General features: G+C 42.4%; 1 protein-coding gene across 1 annotated transcript in view; it reads right to left on the bottom strand.

Annotated features, from left to right (window-relative positions):
• Ush2a (usherin) overlaps nt 1-25889 on the bottom strand; it is a 680823-nt gene that overhangs the window by 102076 nt on the left and 552858 nt on the right. The window contains exons 55-57 of the mRNA XM_085835345.1: nt 16753-16860; nt 9279-9462; nt 8305-8462 (exon numbers count right to left, since the gene is read on the bottom strand). Of these exons, the coding sequence (XP_085691471.1) occupies nt 8305-8462; nt 9279-9462; nt 16753-16860 (450 nt within the window). The remainder of the gene's footprint in view (nt 1-8304; nt 8463-9278; nt 9463-16752; nt 16861-25889) is intronic.

Here is a 25889-nt window from a genome sequence, read left to right as displayed (position 1 = left end):
GGAAATGCATTTTTCAGCTCACAGCAAATGGGCAACGAGAGCCCTTTACATACACCTATGAGGTGCTGGAACAGAAAATGCACCTCTAAACTGTGGACATGTCAAATTCTGACAAACATCTAGGAAGAGGGTCCCACCCCTGCCATCACTTTGCAGGGCAGTGACACACCGACTGCAGTGTCCCTGAAATCCTGAGCCATCTGCAATGAGTCTGAGCCCACGAAGCCCCCCCTGGTACCCTGATGACTAAATGAAATGAAATGAAATGGGCATATTTGTTAGAATCAGCTGGGGAGACTACGACTTGGTTAGTTCCCGAGTTCATACATTTCTGTCAGAGCAAAAGGAGCCTCGGAAACGAGTGTGAACCAATCTACCCTAAGTGCAAATGGCAGTTTTGTTATTTGGTGTCAGAGTTACCAGTCGCACGGTGACAAGCTGCCATAACACATTTTCTTGTTCTCTGAAGAACAAGGGTTGTATCGGTTAATATTCCTGGCGGTGTTCCTTTTCATAATTTACAACAACTAGATGCTGATAGGTTATTTAACATTTATGAAGTTAAGATGTAATCAGAAAAACCCTGATTATCTTTACAAATAAAAAAGTTAAATTATTCAACTTTTTTTTTTTCTCTCCATGGCTTCATTTCACAGCAGGTGCATACTTTACAACGGGCCAAGTCAATCATAAAAGCCCTTTTAAAATAATTTTTTAAGGAGCAGGAGCAGTAACAATTCTAAGAGTAAAAAATAATATAACCCATTAATTCAGTTTGATAGCAGCATTTGCTTAAAAAACCATTTTACCCTTAAAGCAGTGTCTCTGACATACTGGCCGATACCCTCCTCTGTGTGGCCAGGAATGTCTCGATTATGTCCTCTTTGGGGGTGAAAAGAGTGAAGCAGGCTACCTTCACCTCTTTGGTAATAACTGTACAGGATTTTGACATAGGCTGAGAGCTACATCTGCAGCCTTCGCTTCCCCCCACAGGTAGAACATTCCTCAGAGGTGGGATGATGTCACATTTCCTTTGTGTCTCTCGTCATGATCTGGTGTCCTGTGTCCTACCACATCCCTGAGTGGGGATCAGTGGATATATTCTTGTCCATTAAGGGAACACAAGAACTCAGTCCACCCAAAGGCAAGTACTACATTCTGCATTCTTGTGAGATTCGGATCTCCAGATAAAATGACCCCTCTGGACCATGGGATGGTCTACAGTTGTAATGTGGTCATTCACATTTTCTGTATCTATAGCAAAATTATTTTTTAAACTTTGAACTAGATTGTAGAAATGATAAAAAATATTTGTGATATGAATTAAGTAGGTAGAAAAATAGAAACTGGATTAAAAAAAATATTTATGAACACACACGTGCATACAAGTGACAGCAAACTAGATGACCATTTGGGTAGCATCAGGTGGCCAGCACGAGCTGCCTGGCTGGCGTAGGGCAACAATGAGGGAGGGGCTATGAGCAGAAGAAGACCTTACATGCGTATATGATGATGTCATAATTAAGCCCATCATTTAGTGCACTGCATGCATGTTAAACTTAAAACGCTTTAAAAAAATAAAAGGTTAACAAGAAAAATCGTGGGACAATAAAACCCCTGTGAGTTGCCTCTGATAGCTACACAGTGAATAACCTAGAGAAAGTCATGGTTTGAAAAATCAACATTGACTTTTTTCCCTGGTAAAATACAGAAAATAGGCTGGGTGTGGAGGCTCACACCTGTCGTCGTAGAGGGATCGTCATGGATATGAGGTAGTGAGAAACTGTCACAAAAAAACCCCAAACAAATATAGAAAATAGAGAGACATGAAGCGATAGTTACCGAGAGGGGGGTGTTTATCTCAACAAAAATGCCTAGCTCGTACTAAAACCCAGTAATGCAAGATACACTCACTTGTTAAAGAGCAAAGGAAGCATACATCGCTAGATGGGCTTCCTCTTCTCTCTTGAAACTTGCTAGCCCTTGTCATTTGCGTACTGTACTCAACTAAAACAAGAGCCAATGTTGGATCGTCCAAATTAATGCAAGGTTAAAATTTCATTTACGAATGTTGATATGCAGTTTGTTTGTAATCAGACAAGCATTCAACCCCATCTACCACAGCCAAGACTGTAACCAAACACCCACTGGCATGTCTTGTGTCTATAGATGGTCTATATTGTAGCTAGCTAACCTTTTATCAAAACGTGATTAATAAAAAGTATTTATGTGCCCATGCAGGATTAATTAAAATGATTTCCCAGCAGAAGCATGGTTGCCAATTCTTTTCTTTAATGGACTAAAAGATAAATGGGCAAGGGAAAGTGCCAGGGTTTCAATATTATGCCTTAAACTTAAATAACTCACCATCCTTAGTGAGGAAAAAACGCGCTTGCTGAATGCGGCTGTATTGTTAATTAGGACATGATTAAGGGGTGGATAGTTCAAAATATAGTCATCATCTTGATAAATTAGAGCCGCTCATTATTATCTGCAGAGTTTAAATAATTTTGAATGTTTGGGTTCTCAAACAGCAGGACTAGCTGCCTCTGTTCTTTCTCTGAGCAAATGGTTTATATTCTATGAAGTCTTTTGCTTCTTCATTTTCTATAATTTTTCATCCATTAAGGTTACGCACATTTCTCCTTCCTTTCACTTGGTTCTGTACTGATGCAGGGGCCGAGGATTCTTTAGGAAGTGGCTGAGTGGCTCAGGTTACCTCTAACCTGAACATTAACTGGCTGGAGTCTTTTCAGACCTGTCTACCCCATGGCCAACCATGGAAGGTAAGTTACCATAGTGACACCTTACCCCTAAAAAAGATTCATATTTTATGTAACTTTTTCATTTTTCATTTTTTTTTTTGTGTGTGTATATGTGTGCATGCGGTGCCCTCATAGACCAGAAGAGGGCATCCGATTCCATGGATTTGAGTCAGATGGTTATGAGCCACCAAGCAGGTACTGGGAATCTAGCTTGGGTCATGCAGAAGAACAGTCAGTGTTCTTAACCATCAAACTACCTTTTTAGCACTGATTTATTTTAAATTGTGTGTGTGTGTGTGTGTGTGTGTGTAAGTGGGTCTCCACCTTCAAACACCATACAAAGAGCAGGTGAGCAGGCATCTTAATGTCTCAGCAGTTGGAGTGCTTTGGAGTTATTTCTACTAACATTTACCAGGTAAACAGGAGATAAATGGACCTGGTTTGGCCTAGGACAAAGGATCTTGAACATGGCTATAAACCCGACTTTGAATAATCTCTTCATCGGAATTTGAGACATTACTCGACCTCTACTATGCCCACCTAGCAGGGAATCTTCCTGCTCTTGCGTGATTTTGCTGAATCGTGTCAGTTCTTTCCAGACTCTGGGTTGGGCAGATGGAGTCTTTGTTTCTGTCTCATCCACACACTTTAGCTTGGTGGCTCTTTTCCCTTAGAGGGGGGGGGGTGGGTTGTCACAATTTCCCTATAAATTCTCCCGCTCTTGACTTGCCCAACAAAACACCATCCTCCTAGAATCATTGGGTTTTTGCCAACAGTCAGCCCAGTCCTCTGGGTGCCACTTTATAAGGCAGCGGGTGTGCCTCATGCATTTGTAAGACTTCCAGGGAAAAGTGCAAAACTTAAGATGGAAGAGTTAAACTAAAAGCAGGAAGGAATTACTCTTCAAAGCTAACAGTTGAACAAATTTGCATTTGAATCCTGGCAATGCCCAGAGACCTCTGGCAGATACCACAAATTCCTACTATGCGGAATTACCTCCTGCCATTTGCATGAGAAGTCACTGGAAATTGGGAATGTTTGGCACATAGTAGGCCTTAAGAAATGCATGTCGAGCCGGGCGTGGTGGCGCACGCCTTTAATCCCAGCACTCGGGAGGCAGAGGCAGGCGGATTTCTGAGTTCGAGGCCAGCCTGGTCTACAAAGTGAGTGCCAGGACAGCCAGGGCTACACAGAGAAACCCTGTCTCGAAAAACCGAAAAACCAAAAAAAAAAAAAAAAAAAAAAAAGAAATGCATGTCTCTGGATGGTTCATCCTTTTGCCTTAGCTTCAAACTTTGTCTCTGCAACTCCTTCCATGGATATTTTATTCCCTATTCTAGGGAGGAATGAAAAAATCCATGCTTTCGTCTTCCTTCTTGATTTTCTTGTGTTTTGGAAGTTGTATCTTGGGTATTCTAGGTTTCTGGGCTAATATCCACTTATCAGTGAGTGCATACCAAGTGACTTCTTTTGTGATTGGGTTACCTCACTCAGGATGATATCCTCCAGATACATCCATTTGACCCGGGCGTCCATCCCATAATCAGCCACCAAACGCAGACACTATTGCATACGCCAGGAAGATTTTGCTGAAAGGACCCCTGATATAGCTGTCTCCTGTGAGGCTTTGCCAGTGTCTGGCAAATACAGAAGTGGATGCTCACAGTCATCTATAGGATGGAACACAGGGCCCCCATGGAGGAGCTAGAGAAAGTACCAAACAGCTGAAGGGGTCTGCAACCCTATAGGTGGAACAACAATATGAACTAACCAGTACCCCCAGAGCTCGTGTCTCTAGCTGCATATGTATCAGAAGATGGCCTAGTCAGCCATCATTGGGAAGAGAGGCCCCTTGGCCTAGCAAACTTTATCTGCCTCAGTACAGGGAAACATCAGGGCCAAGAAGTGGTAGTGGGTGGGTAGGGGAGCAGGGCGGGGTGGGGAGGGTATGGGGGACTTTCAGAATAGCATTTGAAATGTAAATGAAGAAAATATCTAATAAAAAAATTTAAAAAAAGAAATGCATGTCTATAAGATCAGCTCTATCACGGTCACCCTTCCCCCGGGTGTCCTCATTGCTTTTACCAGCAGGATTTATAGACATGATCTAAGATGTAGTTTATTGATAGAATTGGAAACATAATTTGAAAACCGAAATCCAGTTAATTACCTAGGTAATTCTTCTGTTGCCAAGCAACCACATAGACTATTTGCTCCCAGCAACTCACCTGCCCGAGGTTACTCTGTCCATATTGATCCCAACAAAATACACGTGAAAATAAATCAATTAATTCAATCAATATTTTGGCTTTGTACATTCAAGAGAAAGCCACTGATTTCTATCTCCAGGAGTTAGTATTACTGACCATGCTGGTTTGGTATGAGGGATTCAGGTTGCTAAACTTGGTGGTGCATTTGAGTCCAGTGAGGAGCTTTCTTAAACAAACAAACAAACAAACAAACAAACAAACCAACCAACCAACCAACCAACCAACCAACCTACATTTCTTGCCTGCACCTCAAGAAAATCTTTTTTCCATGAGCCTCCAGTGGAGAATTTATATTTTTCTTTTTACTTTTTTCTTTCAAGACAGAGTTTCGTGAGACTCAGGCAGAATTCCAACTTCCTGTATAGCAGAGGATGACCCTAAACTGATCCTCCTGTCTCCTCCTCTGGAGCTTTAGAATTACCAGTGTGCACGTGCCTGACTTAAGCGATGCTTAGAGACTGGACCCAGGGCTTTCTGCCCACTACCCAACAGTAACCTCTCAGCCTGAGGATTTGCTTTTTGAATAAGATCTCCAGGATTCTAATGTCTGTTCAGGGCTGGAAACTTCAGATGTGCACTCCTTGACTTGGTATTCAGCCCTGTCTGTGGTGTGATCAATTTGAACTTCTGAATTTGGGGAAAGATCTGGAAAATTCCCAACTGTAACTACATAAGCATCATTGCTTGCAGCAAGTGTGTCTTTCTTCTGCTTCGAACACACATTTGTGACTAGACCGAACAGAAAAAAATATCATTCTCCAAATTATGAGATGCTTTCTAATAGAATCAACTGCACGTGACACATAGGACACAGTCACCTGATGCTTCCCGAGTCTGGAATCCTTCCAGGCACCAGAAAAAGAGTCTCCCCATGCATCACACACAATGCTTCTGTAATGGGTCTTATGCATCTAAAACACTGAGAGGCCTGGAAATTATAGACTTGTTAGCAACTGGTTCAATGGTCAGAGTTAGCATGCAGGTCTTCAGTTTCCCTTAGTCTAGACTAAATTAAAAATTCCTACCAGACTTGAGATAGGAAAGAGCTAGTGTTACATTTTATAAGCAAAGGTTATCTTTCATTCCACAATGAGACTTCTCTTATTGAAAATATTATAGAGCCAGCACAAAAGTCTGGTGTTGAATTCATAAAAGAAAACAACCCACTGCTAGGAGGTTTGGAGAACATTTGAGAAATTTCAACCCTACATTGAACTAAGTGCTTTTTAGCACTTTGAAAAGAAGGCATTGGAGCAAATGCTAGATAAAATACATTTTAAAAGTAAGTGTGTGTATCTATGTATGATGTTTGTGTGTGTGTGTGCATGCATGTGCCACTGTGTGTACATGGAGGTCAGGGGACACTTTCGGAGCTCCAGTTCTCATTTTTCCCCTTTGTCCAGGCAAGCCTTTCTTGATTCTTCAGTGTTATCAACTCCAGTGTTATCTGCTCCTCTGGATTCCAGTCAATTTTCCTGCCTCTGCTTCCCATCTTGCATGGGAGTGCTGGGATTTCAGGTGCACATTACTGCATCAGGCTTTGTATGAGGGCTCTTATGTCATCAGGCTTTGCAGCTGGGTTAATGCCTTTACTTGTTCTTGATGAACCATCTTCTTGGCCCACAAACTAAATAAAAATGAGTTACTAAAATGATTGTGTTGAAGGTATTAAGAATTGAATTTAAAAGATCACCCAGATCTATAGAATTATCATCCAAACCTAGGTAACAAATGCTGGCTACATAAGCAACATCATCTGACCTTTGTAATACCCTTACACGTAAATAGTAACACCAGGACTTTCAATCAGAAGAGGGCCATCACATCAACAGAATCGCAAAATCAACAGAATAAAAGAATGAATGTGAACCTTTCAATAATAACTCTCAATATTAATAATCTCAACTCTCTAAGAAAAAGACTCAGACACACAGGTTGGATGACAAATAGATTCCCTGTTTTTGCTGCCTTTGTAACACATACCTCACCATCAAAGATGAAACCACCTTCAGGTAAAAGGCTAGATAGGAGGATTCCAAGCAAAAAGAATTAAGACACGACTAGGCATTGCTATTCTAATATCTGTGAAATTGTCTTGAAGCCCCAAATGGAAGAGGTACATATTATCACATGGAACTTAACAACAGGACATGCTAAGCGGACATTAGCATTATAGACACACACTATACATGGGCATATGGTTTCATAAGATACATACGACTGTATCTAAAATCATGGATTAATACCAGCACAGTGATAGTGGGTGACTTCAGTACCCCCTGTGTCACCCAAAGACAGATCATCAAGACCAAAAAACCCAAAACCAACCAACCAACCAAAAAATACCACCAAAGAAACATTGGAGTCAAATGACACCATGAATTAAATGGACCTAGTAGACATCTACTGAATGATCTACCTCAACAAAAAAGAATGCCCATTCTTCTCAGCAGCCCAGGGAACTTTCTCCAAAGCCCACCATGTATTAGGACACAAAACAGGTCTCAACAAGTAACCAACAGTCCTGTATTCTATCTGGCTATAATGGCATCAAGCTAGACAAACTGTGAAAGGTCTGCCAAGTGGTGCTCTGATTTCATGAATCTTGGAACTTCTTCTTGTTTGTTTTAATTCTGTACTCATAAGGAAAATTTCAAACCCACAAGTGCTCAGTTTTCAGGTGAGCAAGAGGAAGATGACTTGGTAATCCTCTGGGCCACTCTACTTAGCTTCCTGAACCTTCTCTTACTACTCTTGGAGAATCTGGATTGGAGAAGGCATAGGTCTAAATCTTAAGTTATCTCCAGCATGTGGGAAGAGTCTGGTCTCCAGGTGGAGCTCTTGACTTTATTTTACTTGGTGTCCCTTTAGGGCAAAGACACCATAAACTGTGCAGGTGGTCAGTGAGATAGGTGGTCAGTAGGTGAAGGAGCTTGATACCAAGGCTGATAACAATGGGGGGGTGACAGAGAAAGAGGCAGAGACAAAGAAAGAGACAGAGACAAATAGAGAGACAGAGAGTTAGAGACAGAAACTGAGAGAGAAACAGAGAGACAGAGAAAGACAGAGACACAGAGAGAAACAGAAAGCTGTAGACACATAGAGAGAGGTAGGTGATGGGGGGAAGGGGTGAAGAGAGAGGGGAGAGGAGAGAAGAGAGAGACACAGAGAGAGGTAGGTGAGGTGGAAGAGGAGTGAGGAGAGAAGAGAGAGGAGAGATACACCCATACACACAGAGAGACAGAGGATGGTTCTGTGTCTTTCTTTACCTGGTGTTGGCCATGCTACAAATATGGAATCAGAGCCCAGCACAGTGACGTTGCATGGGGGATGGATGTCTTCTGGGGTCCACATAGGCATCTGGACAAGGTAGTCCTCACTCAAACTGCTACCACCTCCGGTTCTCGCTTCCAACTTGTAAATGTACCTGAGGAAACCAAAGCTATACTCAGCCAGTCTTTGAGGGACCGCAACATTGTTGCAAATTTGTGACAATTTCTGAATTATTTTCTGTGAGAAACGCACTATAAGCATACACTCTGGCACAGACAGCGCTCCTCTATAGAGCTTCCCTATTGCTGCCTCCCGACTCCATGCTGAATCTTGTAGTCACTCATGGCTTCTCCGGAGGATCTCAGGAATGTCTTGGGGTGTGCTATTGGGCTGTGAAAATTCAATTTAGTCTTTTCTATTTCTAAATGGGTTGAGTTTTCAGGGAGATTCATTTAGAGGCAGAGATATTTAAATTGATCTGTTATTCTCCACAATAAAACTAAATTATTCTCTGTTCTCTGCACCGAAACATCTGTTGATGTAAGGTTTATCTTGTGTCTGCTGAGAAATGAGTGGGGATGAATTGCAAATGTGTGGCTCCTGCCGTCCTAGCAGAGCAAGTCAAGGGGAGGAAGGGAAGAAGTGGTAGGTGAGGGGTACAGGCTCTCCCAAACCCTTTGACTGCTAGCTCGGAAATGTACACTTTAATCATCACTTGATAATTTTTGAAGTTGGACATTATACTTCATATATTTGAATTGCTCATGCTTTCATGCCAAAACAGAGGACGAATTATTCCTATGTGAAAAGGTTATCATAAAGACTCAAAACTAACAACAATTTAGCCCTGTTATCCGTTACAGCACAGCTCAACAACTGAGTGACATTTGAATGGGAATTACCCTTTTCCAACCTTAAACAGCTTAGGAAGCTAACTAGCAGTATGGCGGGTGAAGTTTCCCTCACTCACCTGCTGCCGGGCTCCAGGTTGTTATCAGTGAAACTCTGATCATCTCTGCCCCCCATGAGAAGCAAGCTTCCATTACGCCTCAGCTGATATTGAGAAATGAGGCCGTTGGGCCTTTCTGGAGGATTCCAATATAGCTCGACGGTTGTAGAATTGATGATAATGTGTCGCGGTGTCACCCAAACTCCTGGCAAAAATGACACAATGAGGTTTTTATTGTGAGGATAAAATACATTCCTGAGAAACGACACGGCTCCCTCAAGCCAACGAGCCCTTATCTGTGGATTTAAGGCTCATTGTAGAAGAGACAAAAAACGCATTTCCAAACATGGGTTTGTTTCTTTTCCTGCTTTACTTTGGAATGCCTCCTCTGCCCGGGGAAGTTTCTGATGTCTGGGCATTGCTCTGAGAGTAATTTGAGTCGAGGCTGGAAGAAAATCTGAGAGTTTGAGACTTTGATGCTCTTCTCTTGGGTTATCTAGAAGGAAGCACAGTCAGGTATTTCCCAGAATCACAGTTTCACAGTAAGTTGGAATTTCTGCTTGCCTCTCATACCGTGGGCTATTCAATCTATCTTCCCTGGAACACTTCCTGACCTGACCTCAGTTCCCAGTTTCTCAAGATTCTTCACTGCCTCCTAAAGCTTGGTCATGGATTGATTTTCTTAGGCAACATACATGAACAGAATTATCACACTCACCACGCCTGCTCTCTGGTCACTGAGCTAGGCAGACCCCAAATTGTTCTTTCTTCTCTGCTGTCACTCCAGTTCCAACCACAGTGTCTCTCAAGTACTTCTGTGCTAGCATCTGCCCTTGGCAGTTCTGGGGACTGAACCCAGCCACAGTGATGCTGGGCAACTGCACTACCATGGAGATGTAGCCCGGTCTCATCTCCACCTTTAAGCCGGTCCCTGTGGCTTGGATTTACTGTGTAGCTAGAGACCATCCCTGATCTCCTCCTCCCTAGAGGAGGATTAAGGTATGTCCTGCTACTTCTGGGCCATCTCTGTTTTAAGTCTTAGCTTTCTCGATGCCTTTGGAACCCTTACAACACTCTCTGCTTATTTCATATGTATTACAAAGCACTTGACTCTTTTGTAGTTTTCACGCCGTTCTTATCATGATCTCTCTGGTCCCCAGTTCTCTGACGGCCCTAGCCCTATAGTCTCCTTTGTTTGTAGACCTATGGACACACCTTTTCCTATATCCAAAATGCTTTGAGCTCAGTTCTTGTCTGCCACAAGGATTGAACTTCCCCGAGATACGTCTGCTTCCAACACTGCAGGTTTTCCATCTTATTTCCAGTCTTTGGTGTGGATTCTGCCATCTATGCAGCTTGCTTGACATTTACTGTCTTGTTCTAGCCTTTTCCAAGGGGATGGCAGCTCAGTCTCCCTCACACACCCTTCTATTTCCCTCATGACCCTGAAGACATTATAATCATCTTTTCTTTGATCTGTTACTTATGCGGTTATAACTGGATGGTCTTTCCATCCCTTTGGCTGCTTTAAAGCAAATTTATTTCCATTGAGGCGGGGATCCTCTATCCTATTTGCCAACTTGTATTTATGCGTAGAAAAAAAAATATGGGCAACATATCTCCTGCCCACATTAGGCAGTCTGGACAGTTATAGGAAGTACAGAGTTGATCAAGATAAGATTCATTGTTTCAAGGAGTTGATTCTTCGGCGTAAAGATAAAATATATACAGAAATAACGGTTCAAGGACTGGGCTTGCTCTTTTTTTTTTTTTTAAAGTGCTTTTGGATTTATTTACTTTTTATTTTATGTGTACAAGTGCTTGTTTGCATGTATGCATGTGTATTATGTGCACAGTACCTGAGAAGGGCAGAAGGCGGTACCATGTTCCCTGGAACAAGAGGTACAGATGACTGTAAGCTACCATATAGATGCTAGGAACCGAACTTAGATCCCCTCTGCAGGTGTAGCAAGTGCTGCTAACCACTGGGCCACCTCTCCAGCCCCTTAGGCTCCCTTAGAGATATAGAGATGTTGATAGAGAATGACGGTGGAATGGTGAGTCTGCCGGAGGTTGTGCTCTGAGCAGACCTTATACCTCTAATATGGAGCATTACAATAGCCATTCTATTGGGCTTCTTGCAATCAATAGCATCTGGCTGAGTGTGTCTCCCAAGCCAGTTACTCTGTAAAAGGTAAGCTCTTGACATTTTTAGAAGAAAAAAAAAGGTTCAGGACAATTTATTCAGCATCACACCGAAGAAAGGAAACAGTCTAGGTAGATTTCAAAGGGCCTCGGGTGCACCAGCATTCAAAAGAGTAATTGATTTCCCGAGAAGAAACCTGTCCATCTTGTTATCCCTCCACGCTGGATACAGCATACATGGAGGCTAGGTTTCTCTGCAGACAGTTTCAAATCATCATTTATAGAGTTCAGACTCTAACAACACATGGACTTGTTGATTCAAGAGATAAGGTATCAAGATTTCATCTTCTCTCTTGTAGTCCATCTCTCTGTGCTTGAAGGATCTATTAGGAATCCCAAGGAAGGGCCGAGGAGATGTGTAGTGGGTGGGACACATGCCGCACAAGTGTGAGGATCAGAGTTTGAATCTCAGCACCCATGGAAAGGCTGATGGAGCAGCCAACCTATAATCTTATTTCACAGCAGTCACATGAGATCACTAAAGAAAGCTAGCTAACTATAGGAGCCAATATATGAAGCCATATGTGTTCATATGGGGGACAAAGCCTGGACCTATAAGGCATAGAGTGATTGGAAAGACATCTGATGCTAAGCTCTGGCCTCTACACACACACACACATATTCATGTGTTCATGTGTGTCCATGCACTGCCCCCATACACATATACTTACAAAAACATTGCCAAGAACTAAAAAGGTCATGGCTTAATTTCCAGCATGTATTCTTCAAGATAACCTATTCCTGTAGAGGTTCTGATGAAACGAAGGGAAGCAGAATTTTGGAAACATGAAAATGTGTTTTCAGCAAAAGTCAAGTTCTCTGTGCAGCCAGGTGTGTGGAGGCTGGTTAGAGCCCCAAGTCCGCAGATTTCAGTGGAAAGATGTAGTTTCAATGTCCAGATAGCAACTAGGTTTGGGCTGCTGTTACCGTCACAGTTTCAAGAAATAGGCTACAGAGTTAGGACCTGTGCTTGGTGAACCTTTCTGAATGAGTTCCAGGTATGAATTTGTTCCTTCTCTCACTCTCTGGAGCTCAGCATGCGAAAACAATCCTATTCTGTATAATAGAGGGCACATCTGTTTTCTGTATAGTAGAGGGCATATCAGTATTCTGTATAATAGAGGGCATATCTGTATTCTGTATAATAGAGGGCATATCTGTATTCTGTATAATAGAGGGTATATCTGTATTCTGTATAATAGAGGGCATATCTGTATTCTGTATAATAGAGAGCATATCTGTGTTCTGTATAGTAGAAGGTATATCTATATTCTGTATAATAGAGGGTATATCTGTATTCTGTATAATAGAGGGCATATCTGTATTCTGTATAATAGAGGGCATATCTGTGTTCTGTATAGTAGAAGGTATATCTGTATTCTGTATAATAAAGGGCAAATCTGTATTCTGTATAATAGAGGACACATCTGTGTTCTGTATAATAGAGGGCAGATCTGAGGCAATTCAAGGGAGGAATGTACAGAAGGAAGAGGACTGACCTCTGATGCCAAGATAGGGCTAAGCAGGTGGGAAGTACTGGGCTCAGAATCAGAAAGTAAACTTTAGTAGCTGTTGTGACCCAAATAACAATCCGGGATGAATACAGCTACTTGGTTTGTTTTAAACTGACCTTGAATTCTGTGTACTACTACCCACTTCTAATGTTCCTGCAAATATCCGTTAACTTAAAGATCCCCAGTGTTTACTGTGGATTGGCTTCTTAAAATCTGTCTGAGCTCGGCATGTCAAGGATGCACAGCCTTGCAGATTATTTAACTATTGGCTAATTTACTCATTCAGCCTTCTGCATGACCTGGCACTGCCTTCTGTGTCAGGCGATGTGTCAGGGATGTGGGGACGAAGACCTCTTTATTCTTCCAGGACTTGATTGTTCATAGGAAATGCAGATTTGTAAATACAAATACTGTAATGTAGAATAGCTGGAGCTTAAGGAGAAGTCCCCCAGGGAAGGAGATGTGGCACAGGGGCGAGGTCAGGAGAGTTGGGAAGGAGGTACTCCTAGTGGTTGACATTGTAAGAGGAGCCATGAGAGCTACGTTGAACAGAAGTTAGCTGGTGGAGGACTCAGGAACAACACGTCAAGTCTGTGTCTTGTAGGAATGAGAAAGTGATGAGGAAGGTGGGTATCAGGATGTGACCTCCCATTTCATGGTGCTTGGTCAAGACCAGCAGATTAGCATAGGTAAAACTTGAGACGTCCTTTGTTGTCACAAAGACAACAAGGATTTGTTTCTCTGGAAGGAAATGACATTTTAGTGAGCTGACTAACGTGGGAATGCCCATGGAGGAAGAATTAACAGGGAATATGGGAAAACTGAAAACTAGCTATTGATAGAAACCCAGTTAGGAGAGGCTAGAGAAATTAGAAAGATGTGAACAAAGGCAGGGGTAGAAAGAATGGAAAAGAAGAGCTGAACATGTCTTCAAGATTTACAATCAGATTTATGAAGAATGACCTATGATGTATAAAGAAGATGGAGGTTTAAGATCAGCGAGGTGGTGCTGACGTGATGGGCATGGTGGTGCTGATGTGATGGGCGTGGTGGTATGTACGAGAACAGGAATAAAGGCAGGGAAGGGGTCAGGTGGGAGAGAACTGAGTGTTGCAGCTGGAAGGAAGGACTAACAGTACAGTGGACGCCCAGACCTTCTGCCGGGAGTGAATCCCTATGAGAGCTTACTTAGCCTTGACTGCTCTTGGCCTTCATAAGGAGGTAGAGCTGGTAACCAAGATCTAGAGCGATATGAACTGAGTACAGGAAGTATCCAGAGGTGCGTCAGTGCACCAAGGGGAGGAAGGAGGAATCTGGAATGAGCCAGAGGCAGGCTGGGTCTACCTTGCCTTCTTTCTTGATGCTAGAGGAAAGCTGTGGGCTTCGGTTGCCTGATTCCATTCTAAAAGGAGCTGATCTTCCTGGGCTGGCGGCTGCTCTGTAAGAACTAGGGTAGTAATCCGTTCGAGACTGTTCTCACTACTTGATAACAGAGACTCAGTTTTCTATGAGGATAAGGTAGGAGAGGAGTGTGCCCAGTTTTTCCTGAGGCCATACTTTGTGTTAACACTTTCTGTTTAGATGTAAATATGAGAAAGATGAGAAGAGCCAGGTCAGGCTTCTGTTAATTTTCTCCACATACACTCAGCACGCTCAAATCTTAAACCTTCACACTATGTCTGACTTTACAGCCAGTGTGGCATTCCAAAATAAACTGTACTTGGCTTAGTAATTTAAAAGTTTATTATTTTTTTATTAATTTTCATCATGCATACATGTGTGCATGTGGGTATGGGCACATAAATATATGTGCCTTGGGAGGCTAAAGACATCAGGTCCCTTGGAACTGGGGTTACAAGTGCTTTGAGCAGCCTTGCATGTGTTCTGGGAACCGAACTGAGGTCCTTTGTAAGGCTAGTAATGCTCTTAAGCACCATGCCATCGCTCTGGCCCCTGGGTTAGGAATTTATAAGGATAAATTTGTCTCTACTTTGTAATAGTACACTGGTATCGAATGGTGTCAGTGACTGGCACCTCTATAGCTTCAGGCTAAAGGTGGGGACCATTTTGATTCCATGCACAGGTTATCCGTGACGCACACACACAGCCAGAGTATCTAACGTCATGCTGCTCCCACAGGAAAACCTTATTTCTTTGCAGTTATTTGTGGTGAGAGAACAGCATATAACTTTTTTTCTTTAATCGAGGGCATTTCTTACATCACACTTTCCTGCATCATTTATATTTTTTAAGTCATGAAATCTAGACCTTTTCAAGAACGGGAAGTGAAAAAAAATAAATTAATTAACCATCTCCCCCCAACAACTTAAGAATATGGATTTGGTGAATAAGCCAATACCAGAGACCCTTTCCTTTCTCAGTCTTGAGTTTTAGCCAAAACCAGTTGATGGCCTCTTTAGAGATTACCCATCATCATCAGAGTATCCATTTGATGGTTTACCTTTCCAAAAAATCCACTGCTGCTTTCTTCCTTTCAGAGGAACACCAAGCTCTCTGACATGAAGCATTCTTTATATAGAGATCATCATTAGTGGACTCCCAGAGAGGAGCCATATGCCCCGTATGTGGAATTTTCCATTCTACTCCCCATTTACTGGTGGGAAGTTTAGGCCTAATATTCCAAGGTACAACAGTTCTTTCAGTAGAAAAGTAATGAACAAGTGGTTGGAGATTTTAACACGGCAACGGACACCGTGGTCCTCTTTAGAGACTTATGTTTGCTTTCACTTCTCTCTGTGTAAAGTAGGCCAATAAGAAAGACCGACAAATAGTAGATCCCTACCGCAGGCCGATGAACAGATTTTCTTCCATAAAGTAAATGACATCACACACTGCAGGTCCCTACCCACAGGAGCTCAGTGTCGTCACGGGGTTGATCATTCCAGATTTTTTCCCTTCGTGCATATTTATCACTAGAAATGAGTGGAGTCTGCCGTGTGCCTCTTCACACATAAAGTGTGCACCCTCCTGCATCTTTTTATGGACGGATCACTGTCTTCCCACGATGTGGTTTTATTTGGAAATTCTCCTTTCTGAAATACTTAAGTTACTCTCCACGTTTTGACATTAAGCAAAATGATGCTTCCGCGGGCATCCCGACACAGGTCCCTTCTGCGCGTGTGGAAGAGTTTCAGGCATAAATAATAAAAATGTAACTGCTGTGTTAAGGAATTAAGGTTTTAAATTTACAGACATTTCTAATTTATCTTCTAAAGAGGGGAGAATCTCTCTGTAGAGCCCCTCAAACAGCCTGGTGGCATAGCTCACCCATCTTGTGTGTGTGCATAAATCCCTCTTCCTTGGGCTCCACCATCGCCTGTCTGCACTTGTGATAGGTTTTAATCCCTTCCTCTGGTTATATTCTTTGCACATACACCTGGCAATTATCTTTCTTATTGGTTGTAATTTCTTGAAGGCAGCAACTGTTTTTGTCAGCTTTAGCAGTAGGCTTGGCACTCCTTAGATATTAAATGATTTAATACTTGAATTTTTAAGGAGCTTCATATGCAAGTATATATTGTTTATTTTTTTTTTAAAAATCAAACTTCAATGACTTAAAGAATTTCAAATCATTGATCACGACTGGCAGCAGAAGGCTTACTTAACCCTGTAGGAGGAGGCGACACGGGATACTATTTTATTTTGTCGTGCCAATTTTATCCCTTCTGCCTTGTTTGCTATGCTAGAGTTTATAAAGCTATCCAAAACAGCACATACAAACTTTTTTCTTCAAACCCCAGATATGTCCTTGTTACCTTGAGGGGCAGCCTGCAGAGTCTGACCTACAGAGGGCTCACTGGAAGTGCATCCGACAGATGTACAAACCGCGAGTGTGAAGCTGTAGTTTGTGTATGGCTGGAGACCTAGGAAGAGCCGACAGGAAATGAAACACAGCGTGAGAGGGTAATTCATTAACAATTAAGCACCGGAAGTTACATGCAGAGTTGTAGATGTGCTCTTTGAACTTTTAAGACTCTTCTTCAAAACATAGGCTTGATGTGACCGGAGCTGGAACCCACACAGCCTCACACAGGCCAGGCAGGGACTCTGTCAATGATCTTGGCTCTCTAAAGACAGAAATGTCCTACACAGTTATATTGATCAGAAGTTCCTGGATGCACAGCCATGGGAGGTGCTTCAACAGCCCCACATTAATAAGTCACCCTTCCCAGATCTCCCGTATGAGATATGATTGAAAACAGCCTGTCTCCTGTGTCAGAACATCCCCCAAAGCCCATTCCGTTCTGAAGAGCATCAGGTCTCTCCTTGTTTTGTTTGAAAGTCCTTCCTTACATTGTGGGGAAATAGCCCCTCCCCTTCCACCCTTGGGGAACCATAGAACAAATCTAATTTCCTTTCCACATTACTTGTTCTTTAAATATTTGTAGACAGTTACAAAATCCCCCTGAGTTTTCTCTTCTCTAGGCTAATCACCCAGGGCCCTGTGACTGGTTTTCCTATGAAGAGGGATAGAAAACATTTGAGTGGAAGGTTAGATGGCACTGTCCCGCCTCAAGCTGTCAGCTCTAAATGACAGCAGCACTTTGGGGATGGGAGAGACAAAGGAAAAAAAATCCCACTGTACTTCTTCACCAGGTATATCACAGGGAGCCTTTGCCAGCTTGCGTTGGATACATTGCTCTTGTCTCCACAGGTAGATAGAGGATATTTCAACGAGGGGACTTATTTACTTCTTTTGCATTTAGAAAAGAATACGGCTCAGTAACTCCCCAATAAGGCCTCGGAGGGAACAAAGAATGACTTGATCTATTTATGACAGAGTTGTCCATGGTCCTATGTCGCTGCTCAGTGGCTGATGACCTTGGCCAACATACCTGGCTTCTCTTTGCCTTGGTCTACTGATCTGCAAAATGGGGAATCACTATAGCATGTAGCTTATATGAGAAGATGAAATGGGATGCCAGGTAGTATTTTATATCACCAGGAGTAACATTAAGGCTCTGCAGCATTCAACAAGACGTATATTGAGGCTTACAAGCTTTCTCTTCAGTTCTTGGGAAAATTTGAACAATACCAAAGTGTTCGCTAAAAAAATAAGCTAAAAGACTAGTGCTTTGTCAACAGTCAAATTATTAAGCTAATTTAGAGCACCTACTCTGTGGTTAATATGTGTGTTTTCCACAAACTTCCAGCTGCATTTTTTTTTTTTTTACAAATTTTATACATTCGATGGCATGACTCTTCTTCTAGATTCGCTCCCATGTCACCCTGCCCACTCATTGCTTGAGTGCTACATTTTTAAAAACAGATTCCCACCACTCTAAATAGTATACTGATTCCTTTTTATCTTCTGAAATAATTCTCTCTTCGTACTGCCTGCACGCAGTAGGTGTCTTCTTCTTGTTTTTCTTGCTATGGCACAATCATCGAAAGAACCTGGACTTTGCTTTGCATTATTAGTGTATCCTCCCAGTGTTGATGGCACACAGTAGGTGCTTGCTAAGTGAAAGGAGGAGTCAGTCCTTGGATTCATTCAGCTCTAGGGTGCTGGTTTGGGTTCCCTGAAGAAGCAGTGGCCCGAGGCAGCTGCGGCTGCAAGGCATCCAGCCGCGGGGCCTTCTGGGTGTCCTTCCGGACTCAGCGATAAAATGCAGCTACTTACTTGATTATAATCTTCCACTTGGTTACTAGAAAGGATTTACATAATTTTGATATTTACCCGATTTTTAGATTAAAAAAATATGACTAAGGATGTAAGCCATTCCCAAGTCATATAGGTTTGATAACAGCTTACAGGAAAAAGCTAAGATAACAAAATGTAAGACCTCAGGGAAAACGGAAGGAGATATCCAAGAACCAGAACCAGAGGTCACAATGGCAAGCTGGTTCAGCCTTGCACTTTCTGCCTTTCTATTTTGCTTTTGAAACCTCCTTTCAGCTAAATTGGTTTCTTTCCTCGTTAGAACACACAGTCTCTGCACATAGGGATGCCATCTTTGCAAGGTTTCTGGCCTCTACTCCCTAACAGCGCCTGTTATGAGTTCGGTGTTGGTTTATGCGAAAACAGCTCCATAATCAAACATGGCCAGGGTAAGTAAGGCCTGTGAGATGTGATGTCAGTCCCACCTGTGATCGCACCAGAGAGATCTTTCCTTATGGTTCTACAAGAGTGTCTCCTTTGCTTTCCTGTACATTCTCCCTGGTTTGTGAAGTGTTTGCTAAATAATAATAAAAATTGATGTAATTTACAAATAGTAAAGTTTTCTGTCCTTTTTGATGTACGTATGGAAGGCAAAAGAAGAGACATGTGGAGTGATGGATCAGAAGTTAAGGGCACTGCTGCCTTCCTAGTTTGATTCCTGGAACCCTTGGTAGACAGCTCCCAGCTGCTAACTCCAGCTCCAAGGGTATTTGCTATTGCTGGCCTCACTGGGAACATGCATGCACAAACACACACAGATATGCACATTTAAAAATAAAATAAATCTTTTCTTTTATAGTAAAGAGTTATTTGCAAGCAATTTATCTTCCAAGAGTGTTTTCCTAGAAAATCTGGAGGTTAAAAAAAAGACAGCCCCACCTCTTTTTGTCCTCTTGTGTTCTGGCTTGTCTGGTTTCAGAAGAGCAGCAGGTGTTAAGGATGATTTTAGAATGGATATCAGAAGGGAAAATGCACTGTTGGTGTGTGTGTGTGTGTGTGTGTGTGTGTGTGTGTGTGTGTGTGTGTATGTGTGCCAACACTCTTGAGACAAGCAGGTATTTGTAGCATAGATGAGGCTCACAAGAAAATTCATGATTGTGAAAAAGAAACTGTCATTTCTTTCTGAGATAGCCAGTCCACAAAATGAACAAACATTATTAATATTTCCACTGGGAATACCGGGGTATTTGGAGTATTGAAACTTGACTCCAGTATCATACCCTGGAGATGAACCAAGTCCAGAGAGACTGTCCTAGGTGGATTTATTTTGCTGTGATGATGAAAGGAAAGGATTTATTTCATCTTACAGATTAGAGTCTACCATCATGAGAAAGGGGCTCAAACAGGAACCCCAGACAGGAACGGAAGCAGAGACCATGGAAGAACAGTGCTCTCTGGCTTGCTACCTTTCTTATACATCCCAGGTACAGCCTGCCTAGAGATGGCTCCACCCACAGAAGCCTGAGCCTGTTAACACCCCCTCAATCAGTAGTAAAGAAAAGCTCTGGAGATATGACCACAAGCTAATCTGATGGAGGCAGTTCCTCAATTGAGAGTTCCCCAACCCCTCACTGGTTATGTCTAAGCTGGTGTTGAGCTGACAGAGACTGTGATATACATTGAAGACCTAAACTGTGAGACGCCCAAGTTCATAAGCTCCTAGAAGAAAATACAGGGAAGAGACTTCAGGAATTTGGTGTGGATGATGACACACTGGCTATAACCCCAAAGCACAGGGAACGAAAGCAACAGTAGGCAGACCCAGCCTCGGGCCTCTTCAAACTGTAAAGCTTCAGCAGAGCACAGCAGCCAATCCACAACACGAAAGGCCAGCCTTGGAACGGAGCACATACCCGCCAGCCCTTCAGCTGACAGGGCCTTGCTATCTAGAGCACAAGAGGAACTAGAAATTAACAGTGAAAACTATAAACATCCAGTTAGCCTGGGCAAACAATTCAAAAGAAATACAAAAGGCCAACTGGGAAAAAAAATTATCAGCATCATTACCCATCCTGGAAGCACAAATCAAACCTAGTGAGCTCATAGCACTCCAGTCAGAACGGCTATTATAGAAAATGAGAAAATAGAAAATACTGGTGAGCTATAGAGACGAAGAAATGATGTTGGAAATGTATATAATTGCTACCACTATGGAGAGAACAGACTGACCAAACATATGACCCGAACATCCCATTGCTGGGTGTATACACACACATACACACACACACACACACACACACACGAACACGCATACACACACACAAGGACGAACAAGATAAATTCACTATATGGAAGATCCATTGTGCTTGGATACTTATTGCAGTGTTTAAAGTGATCAAGACATGGAATCAATTTCCATGCCATTCAATGAGTGAATGACTAAAGAAAACATGTTTATCAAATACAGTAGAGTGTTACTCAGCTATGAAGAAGAATAAAGACCTGCTTCTTGAAACCAAAATAGATGGAACTAGAAAACATGTTATTTGAAATAAGTAGGTGTAGTGTCATGATTTGAATATGCTTGGCCCAGGGAGTGGCACTATTAAGAGGTGTGGCCTTGTTGGAGTAGTTGTGTCATTGTGGGTGTGGACTATAAGACCCTCATCCTAGCTGCTTGGAAGTCAGTCTTCCACTAGCTGCCTTCAGATGAAGATGCAAAACTATCAGCTCTGCCTGCACCATGCCTGCCTGGATGCTGCCATGTTCCTGCCTTGATGAGAATGGACTGAACCTTTGAACCTGTAAGCCAGCTCCAAATAAAAGTTATCCTTATAAGAGTTGCCTTGGTCATGGTGTCTGTTCACAGCAGTAAAACCCTAAGACATAGAAATACCACATGTTCACTTTCATATCTGTAAGTAAAACAAACAAACAAACAAACAAACAAACAAATAAACCCCTAAAACCCAGACTTGTCCTAACTGTAAAATAGCCATTATTTTAAGTTGTAATGTGGTGGGAGTAGATAAAAGATATTATTATCAGTGTATATGACAGGCAAGGAATGGAGTATTACATTAAGCATCATTATTCTATAAATCATTACACACTGAAATAAAACAAAATAAAATAACAGTACATATAGCACCAAGGCTTAGTATATATAATAATGGTTTTGTGATATTTGTAGGCTTTCGACAAGAGTCCCCAGGGTGAATGAAGAACTGGTTGAAGGACCAGAAACAGCAGGATAGAAGTCAGGGCCACAGGAGGAGCCACAGAAAATGGTGGTCTCAGTTTATCTCATTCCCAGGATTTTGACCTCAGGAGCTTGGGCATGCACTTGAAGTGCGGGATGCAGAAAGGGTTGTGTGAGGCAAATGGAAGAAACACACTGGTCTGTTTCTGCTGTTGGCTGCCAGGATACCACACAACTTCACAGGGCCCAGAATCTTCTTTACAGAAAACCTCTACCTTTTCTCAGAGAAAGCAGTCTTTTGTGCAGCATCAGGATTTAAGCCTTGCTTTCAGTTAACCCCACATGAACTGAGACACAGAAGGAACGACATAGGCATAGAGCTTTATACTGGCTGTCTGTGCTAGCAGCTCAGAAGTGAGTGTGTGACGTCGAGCAACAAAATGTCAGATCCTGGACAATGACTCCTGGGTGAGCTGCTGGAACTTCCCTCCTCCCCATGTTGGAGTTTGGAAATAGACTGAGCTCAGACTTAAAGAAACTTGGCCTCCTGCGGTATGGAATCACTTGGTAGTCTAGGATGAACCTAAATTTAGCACGCAACGTTACACTCTCTTGAGCCAGTAACTGTCCACTCGCCAAGTGTATTTGCTTGAGAGACTGGAGCATATTACTAGCTTCAAAAATGAGCAATGTTATTTATCTATATACAGGGACATATTTCGCTTGAGATCACATACATTATACACGTTACACACAGGCATCATGGAGGATATTATTCCCTCCTCTCCTGTGCTTTGCCTTTATGCAAGACAGAGTTAGGGATTTATGGAAGAGAGAATTAACAACACAAATAATCTATTAGGTGTATGGAGAGTTTTACCCTGACTATTCCCCACATGGGAGTTGTTATTCCTGCTTTGTAGACAGTAAAGCTGAAACTCAAAGAACAGAGTGAAGGGGCTGGTCAGATCAGAGCTAGGGCGAACCCAAGCTCCATTTCTAAGTGCATCAGAGAGAGCCTAGCTAGAGGAACTCAAGTCCACCAGTGATGGCCTCTCCCTCTGATGATTCAACACCACCATGAAGGCAGGAGGATGTTAGAAAACACTGTAATTAACCACTCCCTTAGAAAGATTATTTTAGTCAATAACTTAATTGTTCGCATTTTAGCTGCCCTTCAAATGAAAGAAATCTGTTGAATGGATGGAGTCCAAATGGAGAAAAAGAAACAGAACTCGGTGTTGTTCCCCCTGACTCCGTTCTCACGCCCCAGTTGCCTCTCTGCTTTTACTTCTTTTTTGATTGACCTCTTCATCAGAGATAAACTTAGAGGGACTGCAATTATAATCAAGAGATTTTATTATGAAATTATATGACCAGTGCCAACAGAAGCCAGTGAAGGTACTCACTGGCAAGCCTAATGACCTGAGTGATTGCCAGAACCCACGGTGGAAGGGGAGAGCTAACTTCTAATGGTTATCCTCTGGTTCCCATTATATAGAAACATTAAAACACGTATGTGCCCACATGTATCACATATGCAGAAACACATACAATAAAAATTATAAAGGGCATAGCTAAAATACTAGTATTTATTAAGCCTACTCCTTTCTATGGCTTCCATGGGTCAGGCCCCCTTTGATAACTGTTTTTATCTGCTCACTTCACAGATAATGTTCTAACCACAGAGAGGTGGAGGAGGCTGGAGAGGATCACAGACATCAGAAACTGCTGCAGCTTCAACAACTGGATTGAACAAGGTAGATCGGAGCAGTTGAGTCAGGCATCTAGTCCTATAAGGAGGATGACAGCTTGGGTTGCTCAAAGCCCAGAGAAAGCTCCAGTAATAGGAAACCCCAACGTGGGTTATTTATTTCAGCCTTTTCCTTTTGAATACTATTACAAGTCATGTGCAGAGGCAGGAGAGAGTGGTAGTTAGAAGCCCAGAGACTCCAGTTAGGCTGTTGGATTCTGAAAGTTAACAACAAATTAACCAAGGCTACAAGCAAGGTATTTGTTCTTCAGGTACCTCTGTTTTTATACCTGAGGCTGTGGCAGTGATTGGTTAGCTGCCAAATTTAGCTACAGATGAACTCAAAGAAAGTCACTATTTAATGCACCATCCTTAGTATGTTTTAGATCTTGTGGGTTTTTTTTTTTTTGCATTTAAGAGGGCTGCTTTAAATAGTCTGTAGTGAAGCATCAGCTGCCACAGGGCATGGGCGATTTACATGTACCCAGTGACCTTTCCTATCAATGACTCAGTAGACCTCAATCCAATCTACACATTGCAATAGGATTTGCTGTCATTTTAAGTGAGCCCCCATTAGTAGTCCTTACACTGAGATATATATGTGAAATATTAGCAACAGGCAGTGAAAGGGCACAGCAATTGAAAACTACTCATGAATTGATCAGGACGTGGAGAGGGGAATAAAGAGACGTCTCAAAGGAACCATTCGGACTGTAACTTAATCCTGAAGTCGAAGAGGAGAGAGAGAAAAGAAAACATCACTCAAGCACCCGATATTGAATGGGAAGAGCAGGGAATGGCATCCTGGAGCAGAGAAAGGCAAGCCCAGGGAGACAAAGCAGGCATTTAACAGCTCAGAATAGCAGAGATGACGGGGGTGAATAATTCCCTGAATTTCCCTACAGGGAATCATGTTCTCTTTGAAAGGAGAGGAGCATCGTATAACCAAACTCATTATAATCACACTTACAACTCACATTACTTTCAAGAGTAATATGCGTCAAAAAGGGACTGGGAAAAAAACCCCACCGATGGTTCATAAAAATATGATTTGGCAAAGAAAACCCATGTCGAAGTTAGTTACATTTGTGATACACTCTAGAACGAACAGCTGGCTTCTGGCTTTTAATCTCCAGATGCATCGTCAGGAAAAGGCGTTTTGACCATTACGACTTCAGATAGAAAGCGCTACTTCAAAGCATCCAGCCGACAATGCTGTAATGCTATCTGCTGTTTTCTAAGGAGTTTCCAGATACGTGGTATGCTATTCTAAAGGCTGACCGGATGAGTCAGGGGGAGGACTACTGTAGAAGGACTCCAGATGAAAATGATGTCAACATGTTTCAGAAAAGCTTGGCTGAACACGGTGGCTCTCACCTTTGATCCCAGGACTAGGGGAGTCGGAGTAGCCAGGTCTCTGTGAGTTTGAGGCCAGCCTGGTCTACATAGCTGGTTCCAGTCTAGCCAGGGTTACGTGGAAAGACCCTTTCTCAAAAACAACAACAACAAACTCTAAAAACAAACAAAAAAATGAAAATCAAAAACAACACCAAAAACCTTGAAAGAATTTGGAAAGTTCATTCCACAGTGACGTTTAAGGAGACTGGTGATGTTTACTCTACCGCCTGGCATGGTGGTACATGCATTTAATTCCACTACTCGGGAGGCAGAGGTAGGCGGATTTCTGAGTTCGAAGCCAGCCTGGTCTACAAAGTGAGTTCCAGGACATCCAGGGCTATACAGAGAAACCCTGTCTCGAAAAACAACAACAACAAAAAACCCAAATCAAACCAAAAACAACAACAACAAAACAACAACAACAACAAAGGAGACTGGCAATGTTTACTCTAATGTATACATTTGTTGGAAGCTGACCCTATGTATAGTTGGTTTATTTATGTCTTGGTGGTGCTGGGGGTTGAACCCAGGGCGTCTAGCATGCTTCTTGGGGCTCTGAAACTGGGCTATAGGCCCAGATCTCTGTTTACTTTATATATTGAAGTAGGGTCTCCAGTTTTGTTATGTCCAGACACACAAAACACAGACAACACAGATAGCAAGGGACAGGCAGAGCCACTGAGACAAACCATGATGTTAGTGATAGCTTAGGTACCAACCTTGGAGCCCTTGGGGTTCAGGGAGGACTACTGTATTCCTTAGAAGCTAGTATCTAGGCAGTTCTTGCCTTTGGTTCTTTGGGCTCAATGCTATGGCCACTTGCAGGCTTAACAGAAAGGAAATGAGTGGCTGATGCTATGTTATTCAGTTTTCAAAGCAGGCGCTAAGCAAGCTTTCCTCAGCTTTGGAAAAAGAAAATGAAATCAGTCTTCACGTA

This window comes from Mus caroli, unplaced genomic scaffold, assembly GCF_978045245.1.
Source record: "Mus caroli unplaced genomic scaffold, Mus_caroli_1 scaffold_1, whole genome shotgun sequence".
NCBI classification, from domain to species: Eukaryota; Metazoa; Chordata; class Mammalia; order Rodentia; family Muridae; genus Mus; species Mus caroli.
The sequence above is the reverse complement of the archived record's forward strand: the minus strand, read 5'-3'. Positions and strand labels throughout refer to the sequence as shown.